Source organism: Trachurus japonicus, chromosome 16, assembly GCF_045865225.1.
Source record: "Trachurus japonicus isolate A0001 chromosome 16, Traja_1.0".
NCBI classification, from domain to species: Eukaryota; Metazoa; Chordata; class Actinopteri; order Carangiformes; family Carangidae; genus Trachurus; species Trachurus japonicus.
Window position 1 is genome coordinate 12,143,529 of NC_140922.1, and position 24,928 is coordinate 12,168,456.

General features: G+C 45.4%; 4 protein-coding genes and 1 long non-coding RNA gene across 6 annotated transcripts; 1 reads left to right on the top strand and 4 right to left on the bottom strand.

Annotated features, from left to right (window-relative positions):
* Window positions 1-264: 264 nt before the first annotated feature.
* aicda (activation-induced cytidine deaminase) lies at window positions 265-2,128 on the bottom strand. Its single transcript, XM_085801596.1, has 5 exons — window positions 1,995-2,128; window positions 1,180-1,345; window positions 799-1,081; window positions 513-628; window positions 265-407 (listed from the first exon to the last, which is right to left on the bottom strand). Exons 1-5 carry the CDS (start codon window positions 2,012-2,014, stop codon window positions 357-359), a joined length of 636 nt encoding a protein of 211 aa, XP_085657722.1. The 5' UTR covers window positions 2,015-2,128; the 3' UTR covers window positions 265-356.
* LOC146971895 (uncharacterized) lies at window positions 511-24,134 on the top strand. 2 transcript variants are annotated; one of them, XR_015037840.1, is made up of 5 exons: window positions 511-646; window positions 885-992; window positions 1,193-1,269; window positions 22,441-22,535; window positions 24,021-24,134. It is a non-coding gene; the product is annotated as an uncharacterized LOC146971895 (long non-coding RNA). The 2 variants fall into 2 exon arrangements; XR_015037841.1 differs by lacking the exon at window positions 511-646 and having other exon boundaries at window positions 958-1,063.
* Window positions 4,942-7,037, bottom strand: nat14 (N-acetyltransferase 14 (GCN5-related, putative)). Its single transcript, XM_085801498.1, has 4 exons — window positions 6,830-7,037; window positions 6,222-6,375; window positions 5,770-6,075; window positions 4,942-5,689 (listed from the first exon to the last, which is right to left on the bottom strand). Exons 2-4 carry the CDS (start codon window positions 6,300-6,302, stop codon window positions 5,243-5,245), a joined length of 834 nt encoding a protein of 277 aa, XP_085657624.1. The 5' UTR covers window positions 6,303-6,375; window positions 6,830-7,037; the 3' UTR covers window positions 4,942-5,242.
* znf628 (zinc finger protein 628) lies at window positions 7,190-14,921 on the bottom strand. Its single transcript, XM_085801528.1, has 9 exons — window positions 14,778-14,921; window positions 13,713-14,308; window positions 12,980-13,052; window positions 11,962-12,894; window positions 11,565-11,735; window positions 11,117-11,450; window positions 10,669-10,823; window positions 9,751-9,993; window positions 7,190-9,617 (listed from the first exon to the last, which is right to left on the bottom strand). Exons 2-9 carry the CDS (start codon window positions 14,099-14,101, stop codon window positions 7,560-7,562), a joined length of 4,356 nt encoding a protein of 1,451 aa, XP_085657654.1. The 5' UTR covers window positions 14,102-14,308; window positions 14,778-14,921; the 3' UTR covers window positions 7,190-7,559.
* il11a (interleukin 11a) lies at window positions 15,253-21,618 on the bottom strand. Its single transcript, XM_085801587.1, has 5 exons — window positions 21,177-21,618; window positions 20,220-20,377; window positions 17,257-17,352; window positions 16,976-17,137; window positions 15,253-16,840 (listed from the first exon to the last, which is right to left on the bottom strand). The coding sequence occupies exons 1-5, from the start codon at window positions 21,181-21,183 to the stop codon at window positions 16,661-16,663; spliced, it is 603 nt and encodes a 200-aa protein (XP_085657713.1). The 5' UTR covers window positions 21,184-21,618; the 3' UTR covers window positions 15,253-16,660.
* Window positions 24,135-24,928: the final 794 nt, after the last annotated feature.

Genomic DNA, 24,928 nt, shown 5'->3' on the forward strand with positions numbered 1-24,928 from the left:
CCATACTTGAGGTGTGATCACGGGAGTGCCCACAATGCTTAGTTTAGTAGCCTAATCTTTGAATTATATAAATGTATTGGGGGCGGGCTCACAGCAGGCCAGCTAACATAACTTCAAGTTCAAAGCAGAAGTTGACATCAGTAACACAGGACAGTATCTCATGGTTTTATTTCACATTATCATATTGCTATATTGCAAGCAGCAGCTACACAAAGTTAAAGCCTTGCCACAACTTGAAAGCAGTTTTTTCTCAGTTTTTTTCATTTGATTCTCAGTTAAGCAGTTGTAGTGATGGACCAACATGTCTTTACTCTGACATAATAGCAAACGTGTTAACAGGAAGTCACAAATATTTTTCACAGTCCAAGAAGTTTGAAGGCATCCCTCAGATCTTCTGTTTCACCTGGCTGAGAAAGAAAGAAAAAACATTTTGATGTAATTATTATGTTTTTAAACACATTATTACAGTTTTGACCAAACCCTGTCATTTGAAGAGGGATATCATCTCCTACCTGGAGGATACGTTGAAGTTTTCTAGTAAGACGAACAGAGTTTTGGTGCAGCTCATCCCAGGCTTTGAAGTTACTCTGTTTACGAGCCACAAAGGTCTGCCAGCAATAGAAGAAGTCTGAAAAGAAAGAAGAAAGTAATAATTGATGATGGCATCCAGAGAAGTAGCCTATCATAACTGGAGAAAAAAACCTGATCTAAATGGAATTTGTCTTTCATAATCTTCCATTTGTTTCTGACTCTGGAGACATATGCATGTTTATTTTAAAATTTCTATTTATGCCCCACCTTTGTAACTCATGACTGTTATGTGCACTCCAGCTTTTTTCAATATCCTCAGGCCCTCTCTCTCTCGGCTGTCCTCCAAGTCACAGAAATAAAGGCGTGAGACGAAGATCCTGAGGCGAAGGTTGGGCATCTGGTTTAGGAACTGGGCCAGCCTGATGGAGCAGTTGGCACAGGGAGACCAGGAGCAGAACCAGGTGATGGAGTAACTGAGTCTCCTCTCTCCAGCACCCCCATCTCCCCACAGACCAGGACACAAGGCTCCAATGTAGCGCAAGAACAGCATCTATGGAGAAATAAGAGGATGGAGGGGAAAAAAATAATTTAATTGTCCTGTACTTTCATATACATCTTATGTTTCCCTATTTTCACCCAATTACTTACTTCTACATGGCAGCCATTACGATTGCGGAGGTGTCCAAAGTCAAAAGTCATGGAGTCTGGGCCCACTCGTCTCTTCACAACAAAGCAGAGGTATGTCTCATGCCGGCCCCTTGCCCAGCGCACATTCTTGTAATGGAAGATAAACTTTTTTCGGGGCAAAAGCACACTGAACGAGAAAAGGAGCACATTTCATTAGCTAATGTCAGGAGAGAATGAAGAACAATGAACATAGTAGCCCACTGACAGTATGATGCATTAACAAAAATCACAATCACCATAAAAATACCATCATCATTAGTGGCAGATAATTTCAGTGTTATGTAGCAGACCTGTCATTTTATGCCAGGAAAGTCTGAGTCCAATTCTATTAAGGGACTCATTAAACGTCCACTCTAACGTATTACTATTCAGATGACTCACACATTAAATCAAGTTTGAATCCAGTAAGTTAGCAGAATAAACACATGTAAAACTTGTGGTTAACCAAATGTGAGCAATGGACAGTCAAAAGACAGCTAACATTCACTACTCTCTCTCACTCTCACTTTCACAACTTTTACAGTAGCTGATTGTTTAGCACACATTAATTCTGAAACCTTAGTTAATAATACTCAGTAACATAGTGTCGTAATTAATCAAACAACCGTTAAAGAACATCAGATATTAGTATCAACGTATGGCAGCATGATGAAAATATTCATAAAAAATGTACTTCTTAAAAAAAAATTCCCTTAAATAATACACACGTGCAAAATGTGTAAATATAGGTCAGACGGAAAGACAACACGCAGATGAAATGTATTCATTTTGCTCACCTGTCTAGCTTAGTAATCATTTTGAAAGACGCGCTTTGCTTTGTCACGCGGCGGGCATGGGTAATAAATGGAGGTAAATGAGAAAGAGTGAAAGTGTGTGTGTGGCCGTGTACGTGTGTGTGTGTGTGTGTGTGTGTGTGATGGGGGTTAAAGGGAGGGAACTGAGAGCATATACCTCTAAACATAAACATCCTGCGCACAACAAAGACTGCTTCTGGTTGGACAGAAAGATTTTTCAAAGCAAGTTTAAGGGGCGTGATAGAAAAGAAAAAGAGAGATTGTATTGTCTCCTCACTGAACCCTAAATTCTCTAAATGAATCACTCTTCTGCCAGTTTGTTTAAGGACAATGTGTGTTTTTTAGAGAAATCTAACATTAGTTCACACAATGGTTAAAGTGAAGCCATTCTTTTGGAAGACGACATTGAAGGAAATTTAGTGGGGAGACATTACACAACACAGATTTTTTACAAAATAATCAGAGTGACCACACACGAGAGGAGTGTTTGACGTGATTTGTAACCTTTGGAGTTTTTCACAGACGTCAGGATGCTGTGCCAGCTGGCTGGAACTTTCCAAACACTTAAGACCATCCAGTCACCAGCCCCTCCACTTTTGTTTTCCCACATCATACAGTAAGAACTTCCAGATACCTTCTCACCTTGATCTTCAGAGGGATTGCCACCAACCCTTTCCACCTATCTGGCCCACCCACCCACCCGCTCCCTCCACCCAACCCCACCCTCGAGGCCCCAAGATTTGGTGGAGTCATAGGCGTTCCCAGACCTTGGAGGCCCTGACACCTACTTTGTCCTCTGATCTGGGTTTTCCCAAACTGTGTCAGGCTGGGAGCAGAACTGTAATCGACCTCCCTCACCCTACGTGTCTGCTAGACTGGCCGGCCAGCTGACCGACCACAGTGTGTGGATAAATCTCACTCATAAGCCTTTGAACCATCAGATGCTGTCATCCGCCCTTGCCAAATCAGGATGTGTATTATTTTGCTCTCGTCTTTTCTTTGCTCTGTCTGTTTTAGCTCTGGCTGCTCACTCAGTGGTACTACATGCAGGCATCCTGCTTTCCCATGACTCCCCTCACCCTCTCATGCACTCTGTGGTTTGGGGAATTCACCGTTTCCCAGGGTGGCTGTTTTTGGAGCTCATCTGCACGTTTATGTGCGCATGTGTGTGTTAACCATCTGTAGGAGCATGTCATTAACACAGTCTATATGTTATACATCATCTGGAACAAATTCATCTAATTTATCCTGTGATTGTGCGGTGCCTCAAAATTTGGAGTGATTCATGTGTATGTGTGTGTCTGTATGCCCAGAGCAACCTCACTTCATATTGCATTACTCTGACGGTGCACTAAGCCTAATGTCTCTGCTCATTTGATCTTGTGTGCATGTGTCTTTTCCTGACTTCGAGAGGCTGATCAAATGCCAAACTATATGAAACCACTTCCCACCCTGCTCTCTGGGTTTGACCACAGCTGACCAAGGTCATCTCACAGTCACACATGGACACTCGCATGCACTACCAACCCTCTTGTGCACCGTCTGTGTGTGTGTGTGGTGGGGTAGTTCAGTATGGCCAGACATGGCTGTGCATTTAGCCCATAGTCAGGGGCAGAAACCGGATGTAGGAAATGCCAAGTCATACTTTCCGAAACCCACCCGCCCACACCCTGCACTCGCGCGTACACACACACTTACACACAGCCATACCGTGCAGACGCACATGACCACAGTCACAAACAGACTTTCTTTCCAGTGTGTGAACTCACATCTGTTTCCTGACAACAATAATAGCTACAGATCGGGCGGGTAGAGGCCCAGCTAACAGGTGTCTGCTTTTTGACAGTCAGGAAGAAACAACCTGATGACCAAGAAGTGTCACAAGTAAAAATACAGATTTTCACAATGTGGAATTGACCCGACCACACACTTAACTGTGCATGCAATAACACTGTTGTGTCACTGCTTAGCTCATTCATCACTTAATTAAAGGACAGTGATTTTCCACAACAACTTGCACGATAACGGGTTTGCATTAAAACACAAGCTTATATTTGTCTTCACATCAGGTGAGATATGCTTCCTTCCCACACACATTAACATTGTACAAACATCCTGTGGTGTTTATCTGTGGCACGTTGATGCTATACTGACATAGTCTGAGGTTAGAAAGTAGGGTGATTCGCAATGCAAGTGTGAGGGCTGCTAACCATATTCAGGTTAGCCTCAGACTGGGGCTGTGTGCATTTCCCCACTTAGATACATAAACTGCCATTCACCTGCAAACCACACACACATTCATGAGTCAGAATACCTCTGCACATATTTAATGTGCTGAGCTAAAATCTGCAAACACTATCAAAGTGGATTCGAGTAGAGGTAACGTTGCAATATATAAGGGCTGCAACTAATAGTCACTTTTGTTGCATATAAGTAGATCTATACTGGTTATTATTCAGTTATTTTTATATCTTTGGATGTTACCATTGTGATACACTATGTTTCTTTTGTGGCAAATCGCTAAAACCTCATATGCATCAATAAAAGGCATGCAAACATTGATACCGTCGCTGAGTCATGTTCCATCAACCAATTATTCAACCAACAGTTCCTGCATGCAAAGTATAACTGACGCAAACCACTACAATCAACATGGATGACGGAAGAATTTGTAATTCTCAGTCAGTGATGCTCCTGCCATGTTGTAAAATAGAAAGGTGCACTGCAAACTCATGGACCCACATACTGTAAATGATGTGGCAGTGGCAGCTCAGGAGCACAGACAGATAGAAACAGATTCACAAACCGCATAGACTTCCTATACAGAACATACTCCTACACATCTGGTTGGCTTCACACACACACACACACACACACACACTCATTGTATTGAGTGATAAAAAAAAAGACATTTTCTCTGCAGACATTAACATAAATATTTCACTTTATTGCAAATGATGAGAACAGCAGGCCTGAGGCATGATACCACTTTTGAATTGCTAAATAATAATCAACCATTTGTTTTGTAAAAATGAAGAGATGGCGCTTTAATAATGAAAAGGTAAAAGTACACTTTAAACAGAGACACTCACAGTACATAAATACTGGGTTAAATAACACAAATATTAAATAAATGATTAACTTAACAAATATCCAAACGTGTTGCCGCAGAGATCCACCGTTTGATCTCAACTCACTGCCACTTGTTCACTCAATGAGTCATTCATTACTCAATCACTATAGTCTTTGTAAAACACCTTAGTGAGGGGGTGTCCCAGAAAGCCTCTTTCTGGTGTCTCCAGCTTCATCTCCTCCTCATCTTCATCAGTCCCCTCCCCCAGCAGGTGATAGCCCAGTTTCTTGAAGAAGACCTCCCCCACCTTGGAGGGGTAGGGGACGTGTGCATACACTCTGTGCGCCCCAGTCTCTCTCTCTCTTTGCTCCAGACTCTGGACCATCAGCCGGGCCAGACCCTCCCTGCGGTACCAGCAGCCCGTCACCACCCTGCAGATCCTGCAGATGCCCACTCGCTTCTCACTCTCCCGGAAGATACAGCCCACGATCTCCCCGTCACAGTCCGCCACCCAGACCTGTCCCGCTGCCTGTTCCCTCTCTGGGGTGATCTTCTCTGTTGAACTGTCTTTGTCCTTTTCTTTGGATCCAATTCTGTTTCTTGGCTGAAGAAAAGAAAAGAAATGAAATGATATGAATGAAAACTACCCAACAAGTCAAGAGTTCCCAGAGAAAGCACACTCACCTTTTTTGTTAGTGGTGTCTTGCCACTAATCCTACAATAGGGATTCTCCAGAGTCTCATTCTGTGTTCCTCTGTGGCTGCTGCCCACATAGTCCCAGTAGGGACGGCTGCTGCCTAAAACCCCTGTGGACCGCGGCATGGTGATCTTGAGAAAGATTATTAGCAGGAAGACGGGGATGGCGAGGGCGAGGATAAAGGAGTGAACAAGGCAGCGTAGGATTGAGGAGAAAACAGCCAAGATGAAGAGGCAGAGCGGACGAGTGAGGATGTGGAGGATGAGACGGTTTTCCGTGCCCTCGCAGCCCTCCTGGATGGAAATCAATTAAAATAAGAGTTAAAATTAGAATTGCGCACAAGCCTCACAAGGAGTGGGCTACAGAGTACAGTTTCACATTAACCCAGATGTAAGAAGCCTGATCAAAACTTTGTCAGAGGAGGCTATGTTGTACAAACCTTGATGAGGGCTTTGACCGCTTCGATGTCATCCTCCTTCATCCTCCTCATCACCACTTGATCCAGCTCCAGCCTCACCATGTTTAGGCTTTATGCTCAAACAGCAGGCCTTGTGTTTATACACACCCACATCCACGCTATGTGCACAGGAAACCTAGAAAAACACATTTAAAGAAGAGTATGTGTCATTTTCTCTTTCAGGTGACAGTGAAAAGTAGCTTTGTGCTGTTATTGGATATCATGCTGCTAACTTCCAAGTGTTACATGACAGGCATGTTGTATTTGAAATTGGGCATTGTATCTCAACAACATTCACATCATGCAATGCATTAGACTTCACATACAATGGGCCAGTAGCCGCAAATGTAACAATACACCCACGCTATCTCCAACAACAGACAGATGGGGATTATGGAGGATTTGTAGCACGCATGCACCAGTCTGCACAATACACACACCATACTAGCTGTCATCTTCACGTTAAACCGTGATCATCTAAGGTAAAGTCGAAGGCGAAAACACCTTATATGGTTATTACTCAGCGCTGCGGTCTGCCGACACATGTAGACCCCCTCGCTACAGCTCGCAAACACGGTCCCCCGGCTTACCTTCTGCACTGCGCCGCTAAAACGAAGCTGGAGGATGGGAAATACACGCTGCTCGTGTCTCTGTTTGTTGCCCACTCCGTGCGGCTTTGGCACGTTTCATTGAATGACCACAAAGTCGTTTGTTGCTTTAAAAAAAATAGGAGCAATTCTGGGTACACACGTACTCTGCTTTGCGCCCTCTTACTGGGGTTCACTGTGTCGCCTTACGTCATTTGCGTACGCACGATCCGAGTTGCGTAAATGATATGTGAATAGCAAACTAAGACAAAGACGCCGCTCCAAGATGTGCCAAGTTTTTAAATTGGGGAAAACATGAAACTAAGGCCAAAAAAGTAAGCACACAGGAAAAAAGGCGAATGATAACAAGTGAAACAAAACATGTTTATTAATAATTACTACAATTCAGTATTACCATTGTGAAGAAAGTTGGCCATTTACAACATTTATTCACAAACTTATTTACTTAATAAACAAACTGCCAATGACAGTGTCATTTCAGCTAATATATTTAGGAATATTCTGAGGTCCATGTACAGCCTATTTGAATGTATAACATTTCTAGTATGTGGCACCATGGCATTACAACACAGTACTCATCTAACTGCATGTTCCTTCTCAGTTCCAGGGGAACTCAATCTGACTAAAGTGCAAACACACTGAGCTCACGAGTAGTGAGGCATTCATTCATTCACACAAACACACTTTTTTTCTTCGAACATGCACACTGGTTTTAGTTAGAGAATTGCAAGTCTTTAGAGTTAGATATAGGTCCGTTTCTTATTGTGTCTTCGGTGGAGGTCTGTACCTCTGTATTGGCTGCAGAGTTGTGTTCCTTTACAGTCTTTTCATTCACCTCTGCAGTCACGCTCTCATATTTGACCTCACTGCTTTGTGAGATCTCCCCTTCCCCTCCTCTCTCCATTCTGCCTTCCCTTAAGCTACTAGTGCTGACCTCAATTATGACAATTTCCTCTCCGCTTTCCAGCTGAAATATACTTCCCCCACCCTCAGTAACTCTGCCACTTGCAGCATTGCAACCTGCCCCCTCTTCTCCCATTATTCCCCCTTCACCTTCTATCAGGGCTATCATCTGCATGCCCTCCTCAGCTTCCTGCTCCATTTTGGTCTCACCTCCCAGTTCAAACACCACCTCCTGCCCATCGAGGGGCACCAAACCTTGGGTTGATGTGCAGGAAAGTTGCAGGCTGTTGTCTTGCCCTTGGCTGAAGGCGGCACTGGACGAACCATTGTCCTGTGCCTCAGTGTGGAAATGGAGGACGTACGATTCTCCCTGGCTGCTCTCCTCTCCTACGTGTCTCTCACCCTTTTCTCCACCCCAGTTATGCAGAAGTGACATCATCCCTCCCTTGCCCCCCCCTTTTTCTCCTTCACCTTGCCCATCTGTCTTGAACTGAAGCACAAGTGACTTTCCCTCTCCACCCATTCCCCCATCAACCGCCTCTGCTGATGCATCCCCTTCAAACTGCAACACATATGACTCCCCACCCTCTTCAATATGCATCCCCTCCTTTGTCTGTTCTTCATTATCGAAACATAAAACAAACTGTTTGCCTGCCATGGTGTCCCCTGTCCTCATTTGCTCAACGGCGGTGGCCAAAGTAGTTTTACTTTCGGGGGCAGAAGGGATAGGACTACTAACTGAAGCCGTGGCTCCTGTGGTGGCTGCTGTAACCACGGTAACAGCCGACGAAGGTCCTGAGGTGTTCGCTGTGGGGACTACAGAGGCGGCAGTTGAAAATGTTGGGACAGTAGTGCAAGATGTTGACAGGGAAGAGTGGGAAACCGTGGATGGAGACGAGGGCGACGACTCTGTGGTAGTGTCGGCTGCAGCAATGGTCTGTGTCACACCAAGTGTCACATTACAGTTTGTTACTGACAAAGCTCCACCTGCAGTCTGACTGACAGGAGCTGTTGCAGACTTCTGAAGAACAGCTTTTGGTTTGCGGCCCCGCCTGCCCCGTGCTGTCCGTGTGCTTTTCCCTAAAATGGGCTTAGTCAGTAGGGAGTTAGCAGAGAGAGTATGTGTTGGTGTGGCAACAGGAGTGTTTGCATTCTTATTGTTGTTGGTGATTATGATCCTCGTCTGCTGTTGTTGCTGTGATATAGTTGGAAACTGGGGCATCTGAGTCTGTGTTTGGTTTAGGACGGGCTGGAGTGCTTGGATAGTCTGGAGTACAGGCAGAGTCTGTGGCTCCAGAGCTGGTGGAGGGTTGTTTGTTGTGGGAACCAGAATCAAGCTGCCGTTGTTGGAGGGGCACTGCAGGAGGAAGAAGCTCTGGGGCTGGGACGGAGGTGGCGGTGGGGGAGGAGGAGGGGCAGGTGCAGGGGATGACAGAGGAATGAGCTGCAGGCCGCTGGCTGTCTGAATCATGAAGTAGTTCTGGGAGGTGTTGGGGGGAATATTAAGTGCTGGTTGGGACACAATCAGGCTCCCAGTGTTTCCTGAGGCTTCCAGAGTGATGGGGTTGAGCAGGGTTGTGGTGGTTGTTACTCCTCCAACGCTGGCTTTCACTGCCACGCCGTCTTTACCTCCACCGCCGCCGCCGCTACCACCGCCAGGGCAGGGCAGGGGAACACTGCTGCCATGGGTACGGATGTGCCTCTGCAAGTAGGAGTGCATGACAAACTCCTTTGAGCAGTACGGGCATTTGAAGTCCTTGCGTGAGGAGTGCGTGCGAAGGTGGAGCTGAAGGTTGGAGGAGTGTGTAAAGCTTTTGTTGCAGTGTGTGCACTGAAAGGGTCTCTCGCCAGAATGGGTGCGTTCATGCTGCCCTCGGAGAAACAAAAGCAACAAGGGAAGAGAAATGGAGGAAACCGTTAAGTTAAGACAAAACGATGCAAATCCAAATGGCTCACAATCGACATGCGTGCACGACTGAATCTCTGTGGGCTGCACTGACCTGTTTCAGGTTTGATGTCTGGGAGAAGGACTTTGAGCAGATGGAGCAGACATGAGGCCTCAGTCCAGAGTGCATTTGACTGTGTCGCCGCAGACAGCTGGTGTTTTTGAAGGACTTGCCGCACTCCTTACACACATACGGCCTCTCACCTGTGTGCTGCCGCAAATGGTACTGGTAGTGAGAGCTCCATTTGAAGGTGAGCGGGCAGTGAGGACACTGGAACGCCCGTACACCCGTGTGTACCTGGGTTAGGTGTAAAAAGAAAAAAAGAAAGACATTTTTTGGAATTGTTTTGAGCTTTTAGCAGTATTTAATAAATACATACATGATGTCTGTGCGAATTCTCATTTGTCCAGATCGAAGGCTTCTCTAGGCAATTTAATCAAGTCAACTGGACTTTTTTTGTTTTTGTCTTGAAGTCGTTTCGCCCCTCATCCCCTAATCATAAATGATGATTCTAGGCTATATTTACTCTACTGACTCTACTTCCAGCACACAACCTTGGCATATCCACTGGTCTTTGTGTTGTAGTTGCGGTGACTGTTGCTAATACAAATGACTTTGGGCGTGTATTGTAGTGAGTACAACCCACAAAGAATGCTTTGAAATTAAAGAACTCATGAAGATACATGAAGGGCATATGAAGAAAGGACTGTAACAGCCCAAGCATTGTGTGATAATAACTCCTCAGCCACCAGAGTGCTGTAACTGCAGTGTGTTATTGCACAGGAAGGAGTTTTTATTGCTGTTTGGATTTGTCTGTTGTAGACTGCATTCATCTGCAGGGGTGTGTACTATACTGGAGAGCCACAGCCCCTGTAAACTTGAGGAATGTGGAGTTCCACAATGAAATAAATCATGAAATTCAGCTCCCAAATCATGGATCTCGGAAACTTGCAACAGAAGAACGAGCCTTACCCTCTGATGGATTGAAAGCAGTGACGACCTTTTAAAACTCTTTCCACACTCAGTGCAGCGGTAGGGCCTTTCCCCAGTGTGATCCCTCATGTGGTACTTTAGCCCCGATGAACCTTTGAAGGCTTTTCCACACTCTGAACAGCGGTATGGCCTCTCTGTATCAAAGAGTGTCACATTTGTGAAAAAAATGGATTAAAATTTCCACTTACGTACAGTAAAAAAAAAAAGATGTGTGTGTGTGTTTTTGTTTTTGTTTTTTTAGCAACCATTGCAATTATCACAGTAAAAAACAACCACTCAACATTTCTTGAGGACAAAGGCTGATCAAGTTCCCCGCTTGTTATTCGTGTCTTATGACAACCGATTTAACTCTGAAAGTACTCTGCATTAACAGAACCGCAAGTGCAGGTGCAGTTTTGCATCTGCTCTGATTAGAAAACAGCATTACCTCCAGCTTGAGCGCTCTTGCTGGCTCCTGTCTTTTTAGGGCCTTTAGTCGGTTTGGCCGGCTGCTCCTCGTGCTCCTCTCCGACAGTAATGATGTCGACATGGATCTCCCTCTGGCCCTCCTGCTGCTTGTCCGCCTGGCTGGGAGAGGAAGGCAGGGGGAGAGACAGAGAGAGGGACGGAGGGCACACTATCTCGGCCTCTGCCTCGGCCAGGAGTCGCTGCTCAGGGGTGTGGGAGTGCTGGTGGGTGAGGAGTGAGGAGAGAAGAGGAAAGGAGCGGTCGCAGGCGGAGCAGCTGAACTGGGAGCGGGACTGTGATGAAAGAGAGTGCATCTGGACAAGCAAAAGCAGGGAGCACAGGAGATAAAGGTTATGAAGAGATTATTTTCAGATTAATCATTTGTTTGACAATGTCAGAGGTAAAGCAATTATAACAGGCGTTCTCACCAGTGACATGTGTCTATTGAGGCCTCCACTGGTCTTGAAGGTCTTACTGCAGTAGCCACATGACAGCCCTGCCCATGTGGTTCTGGCCTCTGGCTGAACGGTCTCAGAGCTCTGAGTCACCTCGGTGAAGCTCTGCAGCAGGTCAAACTGGGCCTGGGTGGTGGACACATTCTGAGGACAGACCAAAGGAAATAAAACATATCAAAAAAGCACATCTTCAGTTTGAACTTATTAACTTCACAGCGTGGGATTTCTCTTTGAGAGTAATTCAATTTATATGATATTGTAGTAAGTAGGACTAATGTGTTTACTGTCATTCTGCTCCATCCCACATCACAAATGTGGAAGGGTTTTATTTTTATCTTCTTGCTTTTTATCCGTTGATCCCATCACTTACTGCGTTGCTGCCATCTGCTCCCTCCGTCAGCCCAAGGAGAACCTCTGCCGTGTGGCCATTTTCGCCCACCGTCGTGGTCTCCACCACCTCCTCAAAGTCCGCCAGCAGGTGTCCAGCTCCGACGAGGCCGTCCCCGACCTCCATGCCCGATCCCGGCCCCGCCTCCCCGCCGGCCCCGTGCTCCTCTGGAGCCATGTGGATGGCCTGGTGCTCCTCCAGGTCTGTTTGTGTGCCAAAGGTATGGCTGCAGCTGCCACAGCTGTAAATCAGCACACTGGCCCCGGTGTCGGTGCTCAGGTGAACCTCCGTCCCGATGGCCCTCGACGCACACACGGCCTCCCCAGACGGGGTGAGAGTGAGCTGGGGGAGAAGGTTGGGATTCTGGCCAGATGAGGTGGTTGACAGGAACACTTCCTCCATACCCACTCCCACTCCGTCAGTTCCTTCGTGGCTCACAAACCCCACCATGTCCGTCAACATGGATGATGTCACTTCCTCTGCCCCTACCACCACCTCCACTACCTCATTCGCCTTACTTCCGTCGTCTGCCCTCTTTCCCTCCTTCGCTGCTGCGTTGGAGTGAGAGTTCTTGTGCAGAGCCAGGTTGGATGAATGCGTGAAGCTGCGTCCACACTCGCCACAGATGTACGGCCTCTCGCCCGTGTGTATCCTCATGTGCTGCCGCAGGTTGGTGGACTGAGTGAACGACTTGTTACAAACTGTGCAGGTGTAAGGCTTGAGACCGAGGTGGACATTCTTGTGTCGCCGCAGACTGCTCGAGTTCTTGAAGGCCTTGGGGCAAGTGTCACATGGGTACGGGCACTCGCCAGTGTGCTGGCGCAGGTGATACTGGTAGTGAGAGCTCCATTTAAAGGTGAGGGGGCAATAGGGGCACAAGAAGGTTCGCACACCGGTGTGGACACTCTGATGGACCTGGAGAAAAACAGACAGATGTAAAACCTCTGGGAAAACGAAACATGTCTTCTTGTTCTTGAACCGACTTGGCTTGACATTTCACCTGGAGTAGAGAAGAGCGTTTGAAGGCTTTGCCACAGTCTTGACATTTGTAAGGCTTCTCCCCTGAGTGAGACCTATGAAAAAAACACAGTTAATTATCCAGGTTCGTTTAAGTTGTTACATGCAATTATAAAAGACAGGTATGGATTATGGATGCCAAATGGTAATCTGCTACTAAAGGTTTCCTCTTCACATGAATCTGGACAGATTGAGCACGTAACAAGTAACATGGAGGTCAATCCAGATTTTCCTTTGAAGGCAGGCTATACTGTTCTTACAAATCTCCTGGAAGACTCACGGATCATCTTGTTCAAATCTGATCTTTAAATTTGCCTGACAGAAGTGCTGATGCGCCGTGTTTGGAAATGAAGAGCTCATTATTCTATTTATGTGTGATCACCTTGTTTTGTCAAATATTGCACTGCCAGACTACAAACTGCAGCATCGCTCTAATACACTATTAACAGTTTATGATCGCTCCCCTAAATGTTTACGCACTGACACGACTGATACATTGACGTCACATCCTTTGTCAACGCTGAATGCTGAGAAGATTTGTGGAGAGCTAATGAAACTGTATGTTATGACTGTGGCCTGTGATACATACTGTATGCACATACTGAAAACGCATCATCGGTAATCATCGCTTCTTGTCAGATGTCTATTTAGGTTTAGACAAGAGCACTTTAATGGGAATGTTACACTTGCTCCTTTTCTGTATTGATGAGGTATACCGTTGATGGTACAGCAGAGCAGAGGAGCCCTTGAAGGCCTTGGGGCAGAGCGTGCAGCGGTAGGGTCTCTCATTGTTGTGGCTGCGCTGGTGGTGGGTCAGCCTGGACGACCACCTGAAGCTCTTGCCACAGTCCAGACACTGGAAGGGATGGTCCGACTGCTTGGGCTGCTGGGCCGTCGGGCCCGACACGGACGACGTCACCATGTCCAGAACCACTTCTTCCCCACCTTCCACCACCCCTTTGTCTCCCTCCACCAGCTCCCCTCTCTCCCGATCGTCCTCGCCATCCTCTCCTGAGCCCAACAGGGGTGGGAACGGGGAGAGCGATGCGGTGGGCTGAGGCGGGAGGAGTTCTGCCTGGACCACCAAGGCCACTGAGTTTGCCATGACCAGGACAGACGCGCCGGCGGGACCGACGAGGCTTGCTCCTATAAAACAGGTGTGGGTCGGCTCTAGTGCAGTATCATGGCTGTTTCTTTCACCTCTCCTTCGCTCATGTTTTCTCTTCTGTGTGTGTGTGTGCTTGGTGAATTCCTTCCCTGTCAGCCACTGGAAACACCAGCTGTCATCCCAAGTAGACAGCTCAGGGCAGACCTGACATAAAAAAGTGAAATGGAAATAAACACAGTATTATAACTTGGTAACTCCTGCTAAGAATGTCCCCTTTAAATTCCTCCCCCCCTGCCTCCCTCCCTCCCACTCTCCTGTCTGTGAGGCTTGAGTCTCCCCCAGCTTGCTGTCCTTCCTCTGGCCGTCATTCCCCGCAGTGCGGAGCCTAATGGTAACACACACACACACACAACACATGCACACACACACATGCACACACACGCACAGCGGCTACAGCTAAGATACACATTAGGGTGCTTTATAAGTCTATCCTAATGCATGAGGTCAGTAGTGCAAACCCAAGGGGCGACGCGCACAATCCTGAGTTTTACCAGTATAAACACAGACAGCTAGTGGCCTGCATTTAAAGCTCATGTAGCCCCGTCAATGCGGAATAGCCTCGTTAAAGTGCTCGGTGCGGATGTGCATGGACGCAGACTGAAGCAGTACTCACCGCGCAGCTTTAACTCATCTTAAAGCTATATTGTTGATATTGTGAAAATGAAGGGGGGTACCGCAGTGCTAATCCACACAACCTTAACAATAAACACAGCGCAAACTAACAGCAGTTCTCCACCCGACGCCGCCTCCCAAGAACGCTGACGGGGATTGGTCGTTTGCCACAATAGATGCGACACTCCCATTGGCTCCGAGCCTCGACAGAAAAGATTGACGTTTTTAAAACATCATTTAAAAAATATGTACAATGCGCTCGTTTGACGAAAAGCACGTGTCAGCGATATTTCTACACTTCAGTGTTTTCGGAATTCAATTATAAAGGGTTATTCGTAGCGGTCAGTTCTCCGTTATATTCTGACAATGGCGCACAGACTTCTGGGTAGCGTAGTATCTTAACATGTGTCTGCCTGAAGCATACATCCATGGCCTGAAGTGGTCCATGCATATCAAAGATATACTCAGGTCCACTGTGCACATTCTTTAGTATTTATTTCACCAAGGCACATATTTCACATTGAGGCCAATCAGTGTGTGGAAGAGGCAACTTGATGTTACAACAATAATTTAAACATGATGGTATAATAATAGTAAATAGGAATAAAAACTGTATAAAAGTACAAAAAGATTGGAGACTTGCTCCGCTGCAGCACAAAATAAATAGTTCCACCAAGTTACTCAAATAAATAGTCAATACTGTAACAAATACTAAATAAAATAGGAATGAACAAAAATTATAGTGATAAAATTGGAAAGTATTCTACATTATATTGTAGAAAACAAAATAATACACAAAGCACTGTATACAACAATTTACATTCTTGTATATTTATGTACACCTGTACAGAACTTAGTGTCACAATACATAGTATTTTAAGGCTTTGGGTGCTTAATTAATAAAAGAAAAAAGAAAAAAAAACTTTTCTACCCCAAAGCACAGGTTCAAAATCAGCCATCTCACTCATCCAAGAGGCTAATCCTAACAAGTTTGTGCAAAGAATCTAATCAGGTCCATCAGTGCTCAGCAACAGGGCACATTCATACAACTTTACCACAACATTTAATATGCCTTCTCACGCAGAATTCAAAAACCAGGCATCAAAAATAGAAACTCTGCCCATGGTACAAAAGAAAGTATTTACTTCTATTTGACTACCATCCTGACATTTTACAAATCGAAACAATCAATTTCATAGGCCATCGATTCGTTAGTATATGTGACACATTTAACTTAGTTAGAAGATTTACATCTTCAAAAGGTTTTATTTTTCGGGCACTGTGAGTGAGAGATAGTGAAAACCTTGGCTATCCAGAATATATGCTACATCTACTGGAATAAGTATTGGCTGAAGAAATACACAAATGCAAAGTAAATTAAGTTAATTAATTAAAACAAAAGTCATTATCAGAGCTATAGGTTCAGGAAGTGCTACTGTGTTTTTCTTGAGGATCAGTGAGACACAAGACAAAAAGAAAGGTTACAAAGACGTGGGCAAATAAATTCACGTTGATACAGAAATAAAGATGAGAGTGACACATTTCAACTTCAAATAAATAAAATTAAATAAATTACAGTCAATAAATAAATAAATACATAAATAACATGGTCATGAACAAGGCCTTTGGGAGAAAGTTTGGGGGAATTACGACATGATCATCATAGTTAAACTGGCTGTTTGCTGTAACGGGAATCTTGATGGAGACTGGCTAGTGCATCCTCATTGGCTCTGATGGAAAGACACGTTCTTCAACACAGATGTCATTGGGATGTTAAGGAATGCTATTGACTACACTGCATACCGACATGGTCCTAATTCCCCTTTGGCTGAGGCCGGACTCCATGTATGCTCACGGCTGTGCAGCCAAACAGTTCATGGGTCATCATTGAACTGCAGTAGCTTTGGGCTTGAGGCTGATGAATGCTCTGTATGCCCAGTCGCAGAAGAGCTTGAAGTGTTGAAGAAGCTCGTGGCTGGACTGCAGGACATCAAACTGATAGGGGAGGTGAGGCGGGAGAGACGGCGTCACCGTAGCCAGCCGTGGTGCATCAACTCTTAACATCTGCGGAGAAGAAGACAAGCAGAGAAAGAGGTTAGGCACAATAGCCTAATAATTTGAGAATGACATTGATTTATGGAGCAAAAGCTGAAACACTGAACACAACTGAGGACGAAGAAAGGAAAGTGAGCTCTTTACCTGACGGTGCAGCAGGTTGATGAGAGATTTCATTTCTCTGATCATCTCCATCAGCTTGGGCACAGCAGGGTGGTGGTGCTTCTTTGAAACCTTGTTCAGCCACTCAAAGTGGTGCTCATACAGCTTCAGGTCAGCGTGCAGCTGAGAGAGTGTGGGCTTCAGCTGGAAACAACACAGACATACTTTAGAGACTTAGCATGGGTGTGGCAAGATGTAACTGTTTGGAGAGAAACAGACCAGCAACTCTCCCTTCACACACAAATACATTATCAGAGCATTACCTCAAGATTGTTGAGGTCATTGGCTGATCTGTTGCTCATTTCTGGCAGAGACCTGAATCTGTGGGGCTCCACATCTGAGTCGAATGCATGCTCCCTCTGAAAGAGAAAACAGCAGCCCATTAGTAATTTGCATCAGCGCAATTTTACTCATCCTGAGACAAGTCACGGCAGCATGAGGAAAGTATTAGTCTAGCACCTCGATTGGACGACTGTTTTCTGTGCTTAGAGACAGTAGCTCTCACTGAGGGGAGTGTGGTTGATCGGGTCAGTGTGAGTTCACCCACATTCAGCCTCCCCAAATGTCAACAATAAGAGCAAATGACCTGAACCCACAGGATGTTTTCTACAGGGAGCGAGGATAACAACATATGCAGTGACTAAGAAAGCTCCAAGTGGGACAGACAACACAGGGCTGTAGGGAAACTCCAGGGTCACAGCTATAAAAAGATGTAATGACGCAGTGCTCCTGCCCAGCTTGAGTTGTGTTGTAAACTACGTCCAGACAGCAGATGTAGCTCCTGTTGTGACCAGCAGAGGGAGATAAACAACCTGAGGTCCAGGTTTATGGAATTCTACTTGACAAAGGCGGCCGTGCTCATCGGTAGTACAATTTAGTATTAAAGATGTTGGCCTGACGCTTTAATGAAAGGGCATAAATGGAGATGACTGATGCGGCCTGCGTCATTTCCAATCAGCAGAAGAACATAACAACATTAGGGTGATGAGTGCTGAGAAATGTTTTGTATAAACAGGTTGTGTGCGCTTAAAGCTTCCTTAACCTGTTTTCCTCATTTTACTGTTTGTTTGCTTCCAGTTGTTTGTGTTGATGTTTTTAAGTGATGAATGTGCAGCATTGTCTCCCATGTCTCTCCATCAGCCTTTCATAACAGCTCACTTATGTTTGTGGTCCAATGTTTTGTCTCTGTTGCTTTTGTCCTCTTCCATCTCTTGCTTCCCTCTCTCTCCCCCTCTCCTCTCCTCTCTCTCTCTCTCTCTCTCTCTGTCTCATACCAGGTGCACAAGCACATGCAACATCACGTGCACATGTGCATGCATGCACACACATACACCGCTGGCTTGTCATCTAGTTGGCTCTCTGATCTCTTCATCTCTTGTGGTTTTCGCTCCATCTTTCTCAGCCTTTAATTCTCCCTCTTATCCTCCTTTTTCTTGCTCTCTCCATCGTAGATCATGACCTCACCCGACAGCCTAGCATCCAGCCTTTTTCTTCCTGAATGCAAATACTGGAATGTGATAAATCTTTTTTGATTTTTATCAAGTCACTTTGCTGTGGCGACCGAAAGCAAAACACTAAACACCGCACCTACACAACCATGGCTATTTAGAGAACCCTCAGCGTGCACACGCACACAGCCACAAAAATGCATATACACAAATGTATGCAGACATATCTAACGTTTGCACCCATACACTATGCATGCAGACACACACACACACACAGACTCAGACAGACAGATACACGGCCGCGTCGGAAAACTTACGCAGACCTATGTGTATACACACACGCACTGTTCTCTCTTTAAAGAATCAGTTTCATTGCTTTTTTGCAGGGACTTTCCATGGATTCCCATTCTATTTATCTTTCCTAACTTTCTCCTCTCTTTAGTGGAATTCCACACAATAAGGAAAAAAAAATTAAAAATAAATCTTCTATATTTCTGAACACTGTCAAATACTGTCCCCAGCACCCTTTGATAATGCTGGTTCCTCACATCTGGAGCCCAGCTTAGACTACTGCTACACAATACCCTGTAACATTGTTTCAAAGCAAGAGGCACACACACAGGCACACACACACATACACACAGTATCTGCTGGCCAAGACTAGAGAGAGTATTCGGCTATTTTTTGATTTTATCCCCTGAACAAAAGAGCTTTAAGATTTGCATAATGCAAAAATAGAATCTGGATCAGTCATGTGTAACCAGAGATGCATAGATATGATGCCGCTTTTTTTTTCACCTGTTAAAACACAGTGTTGATACACAATCACCAGCTGGAGCCAAAACTTGGGCCAAGTTCTCAGATCTGATTTTCCTACCCACTTGACTGTCAACAACATTAGATTCAGGACAGAATTGTCAGTACTTTACGTGCAAGTGTTTAACATTTCATAAGAAAAATAAAGGGTCTACAACTCTATCCACACTTCTACAGACTTGCCACAAAACGTAAACATGTTTCTATGTAAACAGGCATGTCATATATTTTGCTGTCATTTCACGTATGCTATGCTTGGCAGTTCAGCCTCAGTTGGATGTGTTAATGTGTAGTCTTTACTGGAGATATAAACTGATTCCTTGAACTTTGTTTTATTTCCCTTTGGCTACATTGTGTTTCCTTGTTCTTGTAAATGGGTGTTTATTCTCCTTAATTCCATGAGACCTGATATGAATTTCATTGCACGCTCACTGGACCAGATAAAGACGGTGGCCTGGCCACCAAGCTTCATGCTACCGCCACCAATCAGGTGACCAGATAGACCAGGAGGTTGCTGAGTCAGACCTCCCCTCCCTTCGGAGTCCAGTGTGGATTAAAAGTGAGATCACTCAGTCAAATCTCCCCTGAGGCTTTTGCTGCCCTGATCTAAGCATGCAGATGGACTCCAGCCAGTCTGTCATCAATGAAAGCAGCTTAAGTCAGACTGAAGTCCTGAGCAAACCTAGCATAGCACAGCCACACTGTGTTTCCACTACAGTGCATGATGCAAAGTTAGAGTAGTTTTTGAAGTGTGAGGTTACCCAAACTGCAGGGTAACATTAGCACCACAATCCAATTAGGGGAAGATCAATCAGAGCAGGCTGTGGTGCAACAACCAGCATCCTTCTCTTTTCCACCCTCACACCCACAATTCAATTAGCATAGAGTGGCCAGAGCCTCATTAACCTCCCCTCCAATCAGTGGCCGAGATCGGTCACCATCATGACGACATCCCCACTTACCAGCAGTTCTTGGGTGAGCTTCATCAGATTTTTGGTCTGATTGGACAGTTTATCCATGTCACTGGGCCGCCGCTGTGGCACTGGAGAGGCAGACGTGAACACAGGCAGCTGAGCCAATAGCAGCGAGAAGAGCAGTGATGAGGAGGAGTCCAGCAGCACTGCAGGGGTAGAAACAAAACGGAAGCAATTAGTGGAGAGGCGCTGTCATCTCGCCATAATGATAATGACCTCAGGCCACGGCTGTCAGTCCTAGGAGAAGATATTGCACCATAATATAAACAATAGTTCCAGACTTGGCAGAGGAATCCTGAAGAGCTTCAATGTCAGAGTCATGTTTTCACAGGCTGAATGCAAATCATTAAATCATTAAAAGCCGGGCTTTGACACTGAATATCACCATCACTCTTTTACCTTGAGCAACGCAATGAATGCTGCTGATTGTCACACCTGCAACTGGATAGGTACGTGAGTTGGTGGTATAAATTATATAGACCAAGCCAAGTCAACTCCCTAACAGTAAGCTCATTCATTCTTTTCCTTTCAAGTTCAAATACAAGGTAGACTAAGTATTAAAAGGGAACCGCAGTGGTGTTGAAATGATGAATGCTTGATAATTACAGGTGAACCACAAGAATCGCAGCCAAAACAACACTGCAGAGCATCTGAGCTCCCTGTCCTGGTGTAACTTGAACACTGGAGTGCAAGTATTATCACTAAAGGCATCATGTTAAATCAGTTGTTTGGAGTTTAACTTATAAATAAAATCATTTAATTCAGTGTCTGTAGTCACGAGGAGCGATAGTATGGCTGTTAACAGTCACATAAAAGTCATACACACACACCATTTAAGAATATTAAATGATAAAGGCAAAGCTGAAAAAAAGTGATAATTAACACACGGTGCAGTTGCAAAATTAAAAAAAAAAAAAAAAAAAAGACACTCACACAGTCACTTACATTTCATATTGGTTCGGATCCAAGAGATAGGAAACCCAGCAGACAATCGTAGATAAATAAATAAATAGAAAAATAATAAATAAATTGAACTCCGGAAATTGTCACGTGCTCCGGTTTCTTCTTCGCACTCAGTGAGGAGGAAAGTTGTCAGGACAGAATGAATGAGAGAGAGCAGAGTGGTGACTGGAGCCACTCAGGGAAGAGAGAAGAGAAAGTGAGGGGAAAAAAGAAAAGGTAAAAAAAAAAAAAATTCAAATAAATAAATAAAGTCAACCTCAGTCAAACTTTCTGTCTTGAGCAAAAGTTTGAGATGAGCCCCTGTGTTCTTTATAGTGCTGAAAGGCAGAGAGACACTTAGACAGTTTGGAGAGAGAGAGAGGCAACAGAAATGCAGAGAGAGGGATGCGAGTGTGCTAAGTCCAATTTTTGCGCGCAGTGAAGTGTTTAGGCTTGTTTAAAACTTCCTTTATAAAGACGTCGGGCCTATGACACATCGGCAGTGACTCACTTCATTCATAAAAACACACACACACACACACATACACACAGAGAGAGACACACGCTCTCTCCCTCCTCTCTCTCTCTCTCTCTCGCCCTCCTCTCTCTCTCTCTCTCTCTCTCTCTCTCTCTCCCTCTTTCCTCCTCCCCTCCCTGCTGCCTGTCTCCCTTTGCGAAACTTTGTTCCGTTGTTTTTTTTCTTTCCTCTATCACTTTCTCCCGTCCTGTCCTGTCCCTATCTCCAGCACTTCCTCCGTCGCATCCCGCTACCTGCGCCAATCAGTCCCCATCTACCTCTTTTTATCTTCTCCCATCTCCAAATCTCTTCCCCCCCCCTCTCTCTGTCTATCACTGCAGACGTTTTAAAAAGCCCATTGTTTTCATGTGTATCAGCCTATCTCATGTAACCATGTATCTTTCAGAGCTCTAGTTTTACTACCTGTGCCCATGTCTTTTTCTTGTGCTTGCCGGTGTTTTGTGCTGTGGTCAGGGATGAAATGTCACTGAAAGTTTATTTTCCGCTTGTGTTATTCAATTTATGGCAGAGCTCTTTTTGGGCTACACATGCCACATTCCCTGTATTATAACTAATACGCACAGCAAACACCTTTTCTCTCCCATATTTCTCTCCCCCCTTTTCTCACCCCTTGCTCTCTCTTTTTTTCAGAGCCCCTCCTGAGACAGCAGCCTGTTATTTCCACTGCCCCCCCGCCCCCCACCCACCCACCTCCTTCTATTTTTTTTCACTCCTTCTCTCCCTCTCCAGGGTGAAGGAAAGAGTGAGGAGTGAGAGACGGATAGGAGCAGGAGAGAGGTGTTGTCCAGACCAGAAGGGGCCTCAGAAAGTGTTGCATAGGAACAGTGAGCGGACACACACACACCCATACTGTACACACCACAGGACATTAACACGGACACCCATTTCAGGGGGTATTAGGGGTGGTGGGGCGGGTGATGGGGTCAACGCAGTTAAACACACAAACACAAAACATGCACACGGATGCACACGCACTGTGTCGCAGAGACGCTGCTCAAATAAACCCAAAACACACTTTCTGGCACAGAAACGCGCGTGCAGAAACACACACACACACACGTTCTACAGAAACATGTTTTCTCACACACTCTCTGTATGTTTCTCTCTCTCTCTCTCTCTTTCGCACACACACACACACACAAACACACACACGCACACGTAGAGCACGGCAGCCTGGAAATACTCAGTCAGGTGCAGTAAAGCATGGCCTACTGTTGCAAAGGGCAAAAATGAGTTTCCAGTCATCACAGTTCATCACTGAGGGACAGCTAGTGCATCATACTGTACACATACTGCATATCAGAGGGGAGTCACACACACAAACACACACACACACACACAAAGGGGGAGAGAGGGAAACCAGGGAAAGGGAAGAAAGCGTTTTTGAGTCTGGGTGTGAGATTAGGAGACCCTCATTCACAGACATACACTCATGGTGTGGTTAGAAAATAATTAGTGGCGGGCCTTGTATGCGCACATTCGCACACTCATACACATATACACACAGAGTTGCCAGTCCAGTGGTGGGCCTACACAGACAAACAAACACCCTCCAAATGATGAGGGCCTGGTGGCAGTGAGTGGGTGGCAGAGTTGTTGTGGTAAAAAAAGGGGTCATGCTCTGTTTTCTCGGGTCAACAGTAGAGAAGAAAAGCAGGGAAAGGAGGAGAACAGGAGAAGAAGGAGAGGAAATAGATGAGTGCGGTTGGACGTAGGGAGATATTGACACACTCGCTCTTTTTAATTTCCCACATCAAAGGGCCGTTTGAAGACACAGCTGGGGAGAGAAGAAAAGAAAGAGTGAAGTTAGTCACTCTCCCTCATTCCCTCTCTGGGCTGCCTCTCGTGATGGGGGTCTCCTGGGTGGTTCAGAAGCACACAGGAGTCTGTTAGTTAGGCCATCCGCCAGCGCTGATCGCTCACACGCTGTGACACTGGGTGGGTGCCCTTCAAGTGTGTGTGTGTGTGTGTGTGGGAGTGTGTGTCTGTGGGAGCCATGTGTCCACGTGTGTAGATGTCAGCGCGCAAAGTAAAAGAGGTTATGTATCTTTGTTTAGACTTTTGTTTTTGTGTGTGTGAGAGTGAGCACACATTGGCGCATGCCTGTTGGAAAAGGGGGAATCCAGGGTTTGTGTAAATGGGTGTGCGTACAGTATATGTGTGTAATTATGGGTATGTGGTGGTATAAGTGCGGTGTCTGTATAACGTGCATGAAACATCAGTGTTTGTGTGTGCGTCTGTGTGTGTGTGTTTGTGTGTGGCCTTCATATGCTACCCATTACATCACCAATCTGTGTAAACCACCATAGGAGGAGAAACAGAGTGAGACACTCAGACTACGACCTCAAAGACATCAGAGAGGAAGGGGAACCTGTGACAGGGCCTGCCAGCCGGCCTCGCTGCCAGACAAACTTTACTCACACAAGCTTCACTCAATTCAGTCATGCTTTACACTGGGTTTCCTGTGCGCCATGGCCCTGTATTCACACATTATTACGCAGGCTTCAAATCATTCGAATGCCTCACACTCTTCACTCACCTTTTGCTGGGTTGTTAATCCACACAGTTGCTCAATTCATACACAATTTGCCAAAGTCACGTCCCAAACTTTTTTAGTATGACTGTAATATTCTTCATAGTTTATTTTACTGACAAGGAAGAGCTCATGGGAAGAATGGATTTTTTTTTTTATGTTGGGGATTTTTATCCACTGTTTGTTTTAGTGTGATTAGGGTTATGGTCTGATTATGTGAACAAATACTAAATCTGCCCATTCTGATAATGTTGATTTTCCCATAAATGTTTATTGCCGTGGGTTAATTTCCACGTCCAGGTGGATGATAAAGCAATCTTGTGGATTTTAGGGTTAAGTCTCATATTCTGCTTGCCTCAGAGTGTCGTGTGTAAACAGTGAGAACGGTGGCTGTGACGCAACACAGCAACGATGGTAAAAGGGATTATGGGAGAAGGAGTAGTAATAAATTCATCATTTTTATGTTGCACCCTCATTTCCTCCAGGGAATTCCAGCACGGGCCAAGTAAATAAACTCAGAGATTACGTTCAAAGGGAAAACCAAAGGTCCGACCTATTACTGTTAATATTTACTCTCCTATAACAGAACACATTCAAATTTCCCCATGACCTCCTCCACCTCCCGGCTTCTTCCTCTCTACTCCGTCATTCTGTCCCTCGTTCATCTCCTCCGCTTTGCTGCCA

What these genes read in the sequence shown, in the direction of transcription:
- aicda (XM_085801596.1), bottom strand. Translation starts at nt 2,014, where the DNA reads ATGATTACTAAGCTAGACAG. An exon ending in GTAATGGCTGCCATGTAGAA is followed by an intron (nt 1,082 to 1,179) that starts GTAAGTAATTGG and finishes ATTTCTCCATAG; the next exon opens with ATGCTGTTCTTGCGCTACAT. An exon ending in AACTTCAACGTATCCTCCAG is followed by an intron (nt 408 to 512) that starts GTAGGAGATGAT and finishes TTTCTTTCTCAG; the next exon opens with CCAGGTGAAACAGAAGATCT.
- nat14 (XM_085801498.1), bottom strand. Translation starts at nt 6,302, where the DNA reads ATGGTGAGGCTGGAGCTGGATCAAGTGGTGATGAGGAGGATGAAGGAG. An exon ending in CGGTCAAAGCCCTCATCAAG is followed by an intron (nt 6,076 to 6,221) that starts GTTTGTACAACA and finishes ATTTCCATCCAG; the next exon opens with GAGGGCTGCGAGGGCACGGA. An exon ending in AGACACCACTAACAAAAAAG is followed by an intron (nt 5,690 to 5,769) that starts GTGAGTGTGCTT and finishes TCTTTTCTTCAG; the next exon opens with CCAAGAAACAGAATTGGATC.
- znf628 (XM_085801528.1), bottom strand. Translation starts at nt 14,101, where the DNA reads ATGGCAAACTCAGTGGCCTTGGTGGTCCAGGCAGAACTCCTCCCGCCT. An exon ending in AACGCTCTTCTCTACTCCAG is followed by an intron (nt 12,895 to 12,979) that starts GTGAAATGTCAA and finishes GTTTTTCTCCAG; the next exon opens with GTCCATCAGAGTGTCCACAC. An exon ending in GAGCAGATGGCAGCAACGCA is followed by an intron (nt 11,736 to 11,961) that starts GTAAGTGATGGG and finishes GTCTGTCCTCAG; the next exon opens with AATGTGTCCACCACCCAGGC.
- il11a (XM_085801587.1), bottom strand. An exon ending in AGCTCACCCAAGAACTGCTG is followed by an intron (nt 17,353 to 20,219) that starts GTAAGTGGGGAT and finishes TTTCTCTTTCAG; the next exon opens with AGGGAGCATGCATTCGACTC. An exon ending in TCAACCTGCTGCACCGTCAG is followed by an intron (nt 16,841 to 16,975) that starts GTAAAGAGCTCA and finishes TCTTCTCCGCAG; the next exon opens with ATGTTAAGAGTTGATGCACC.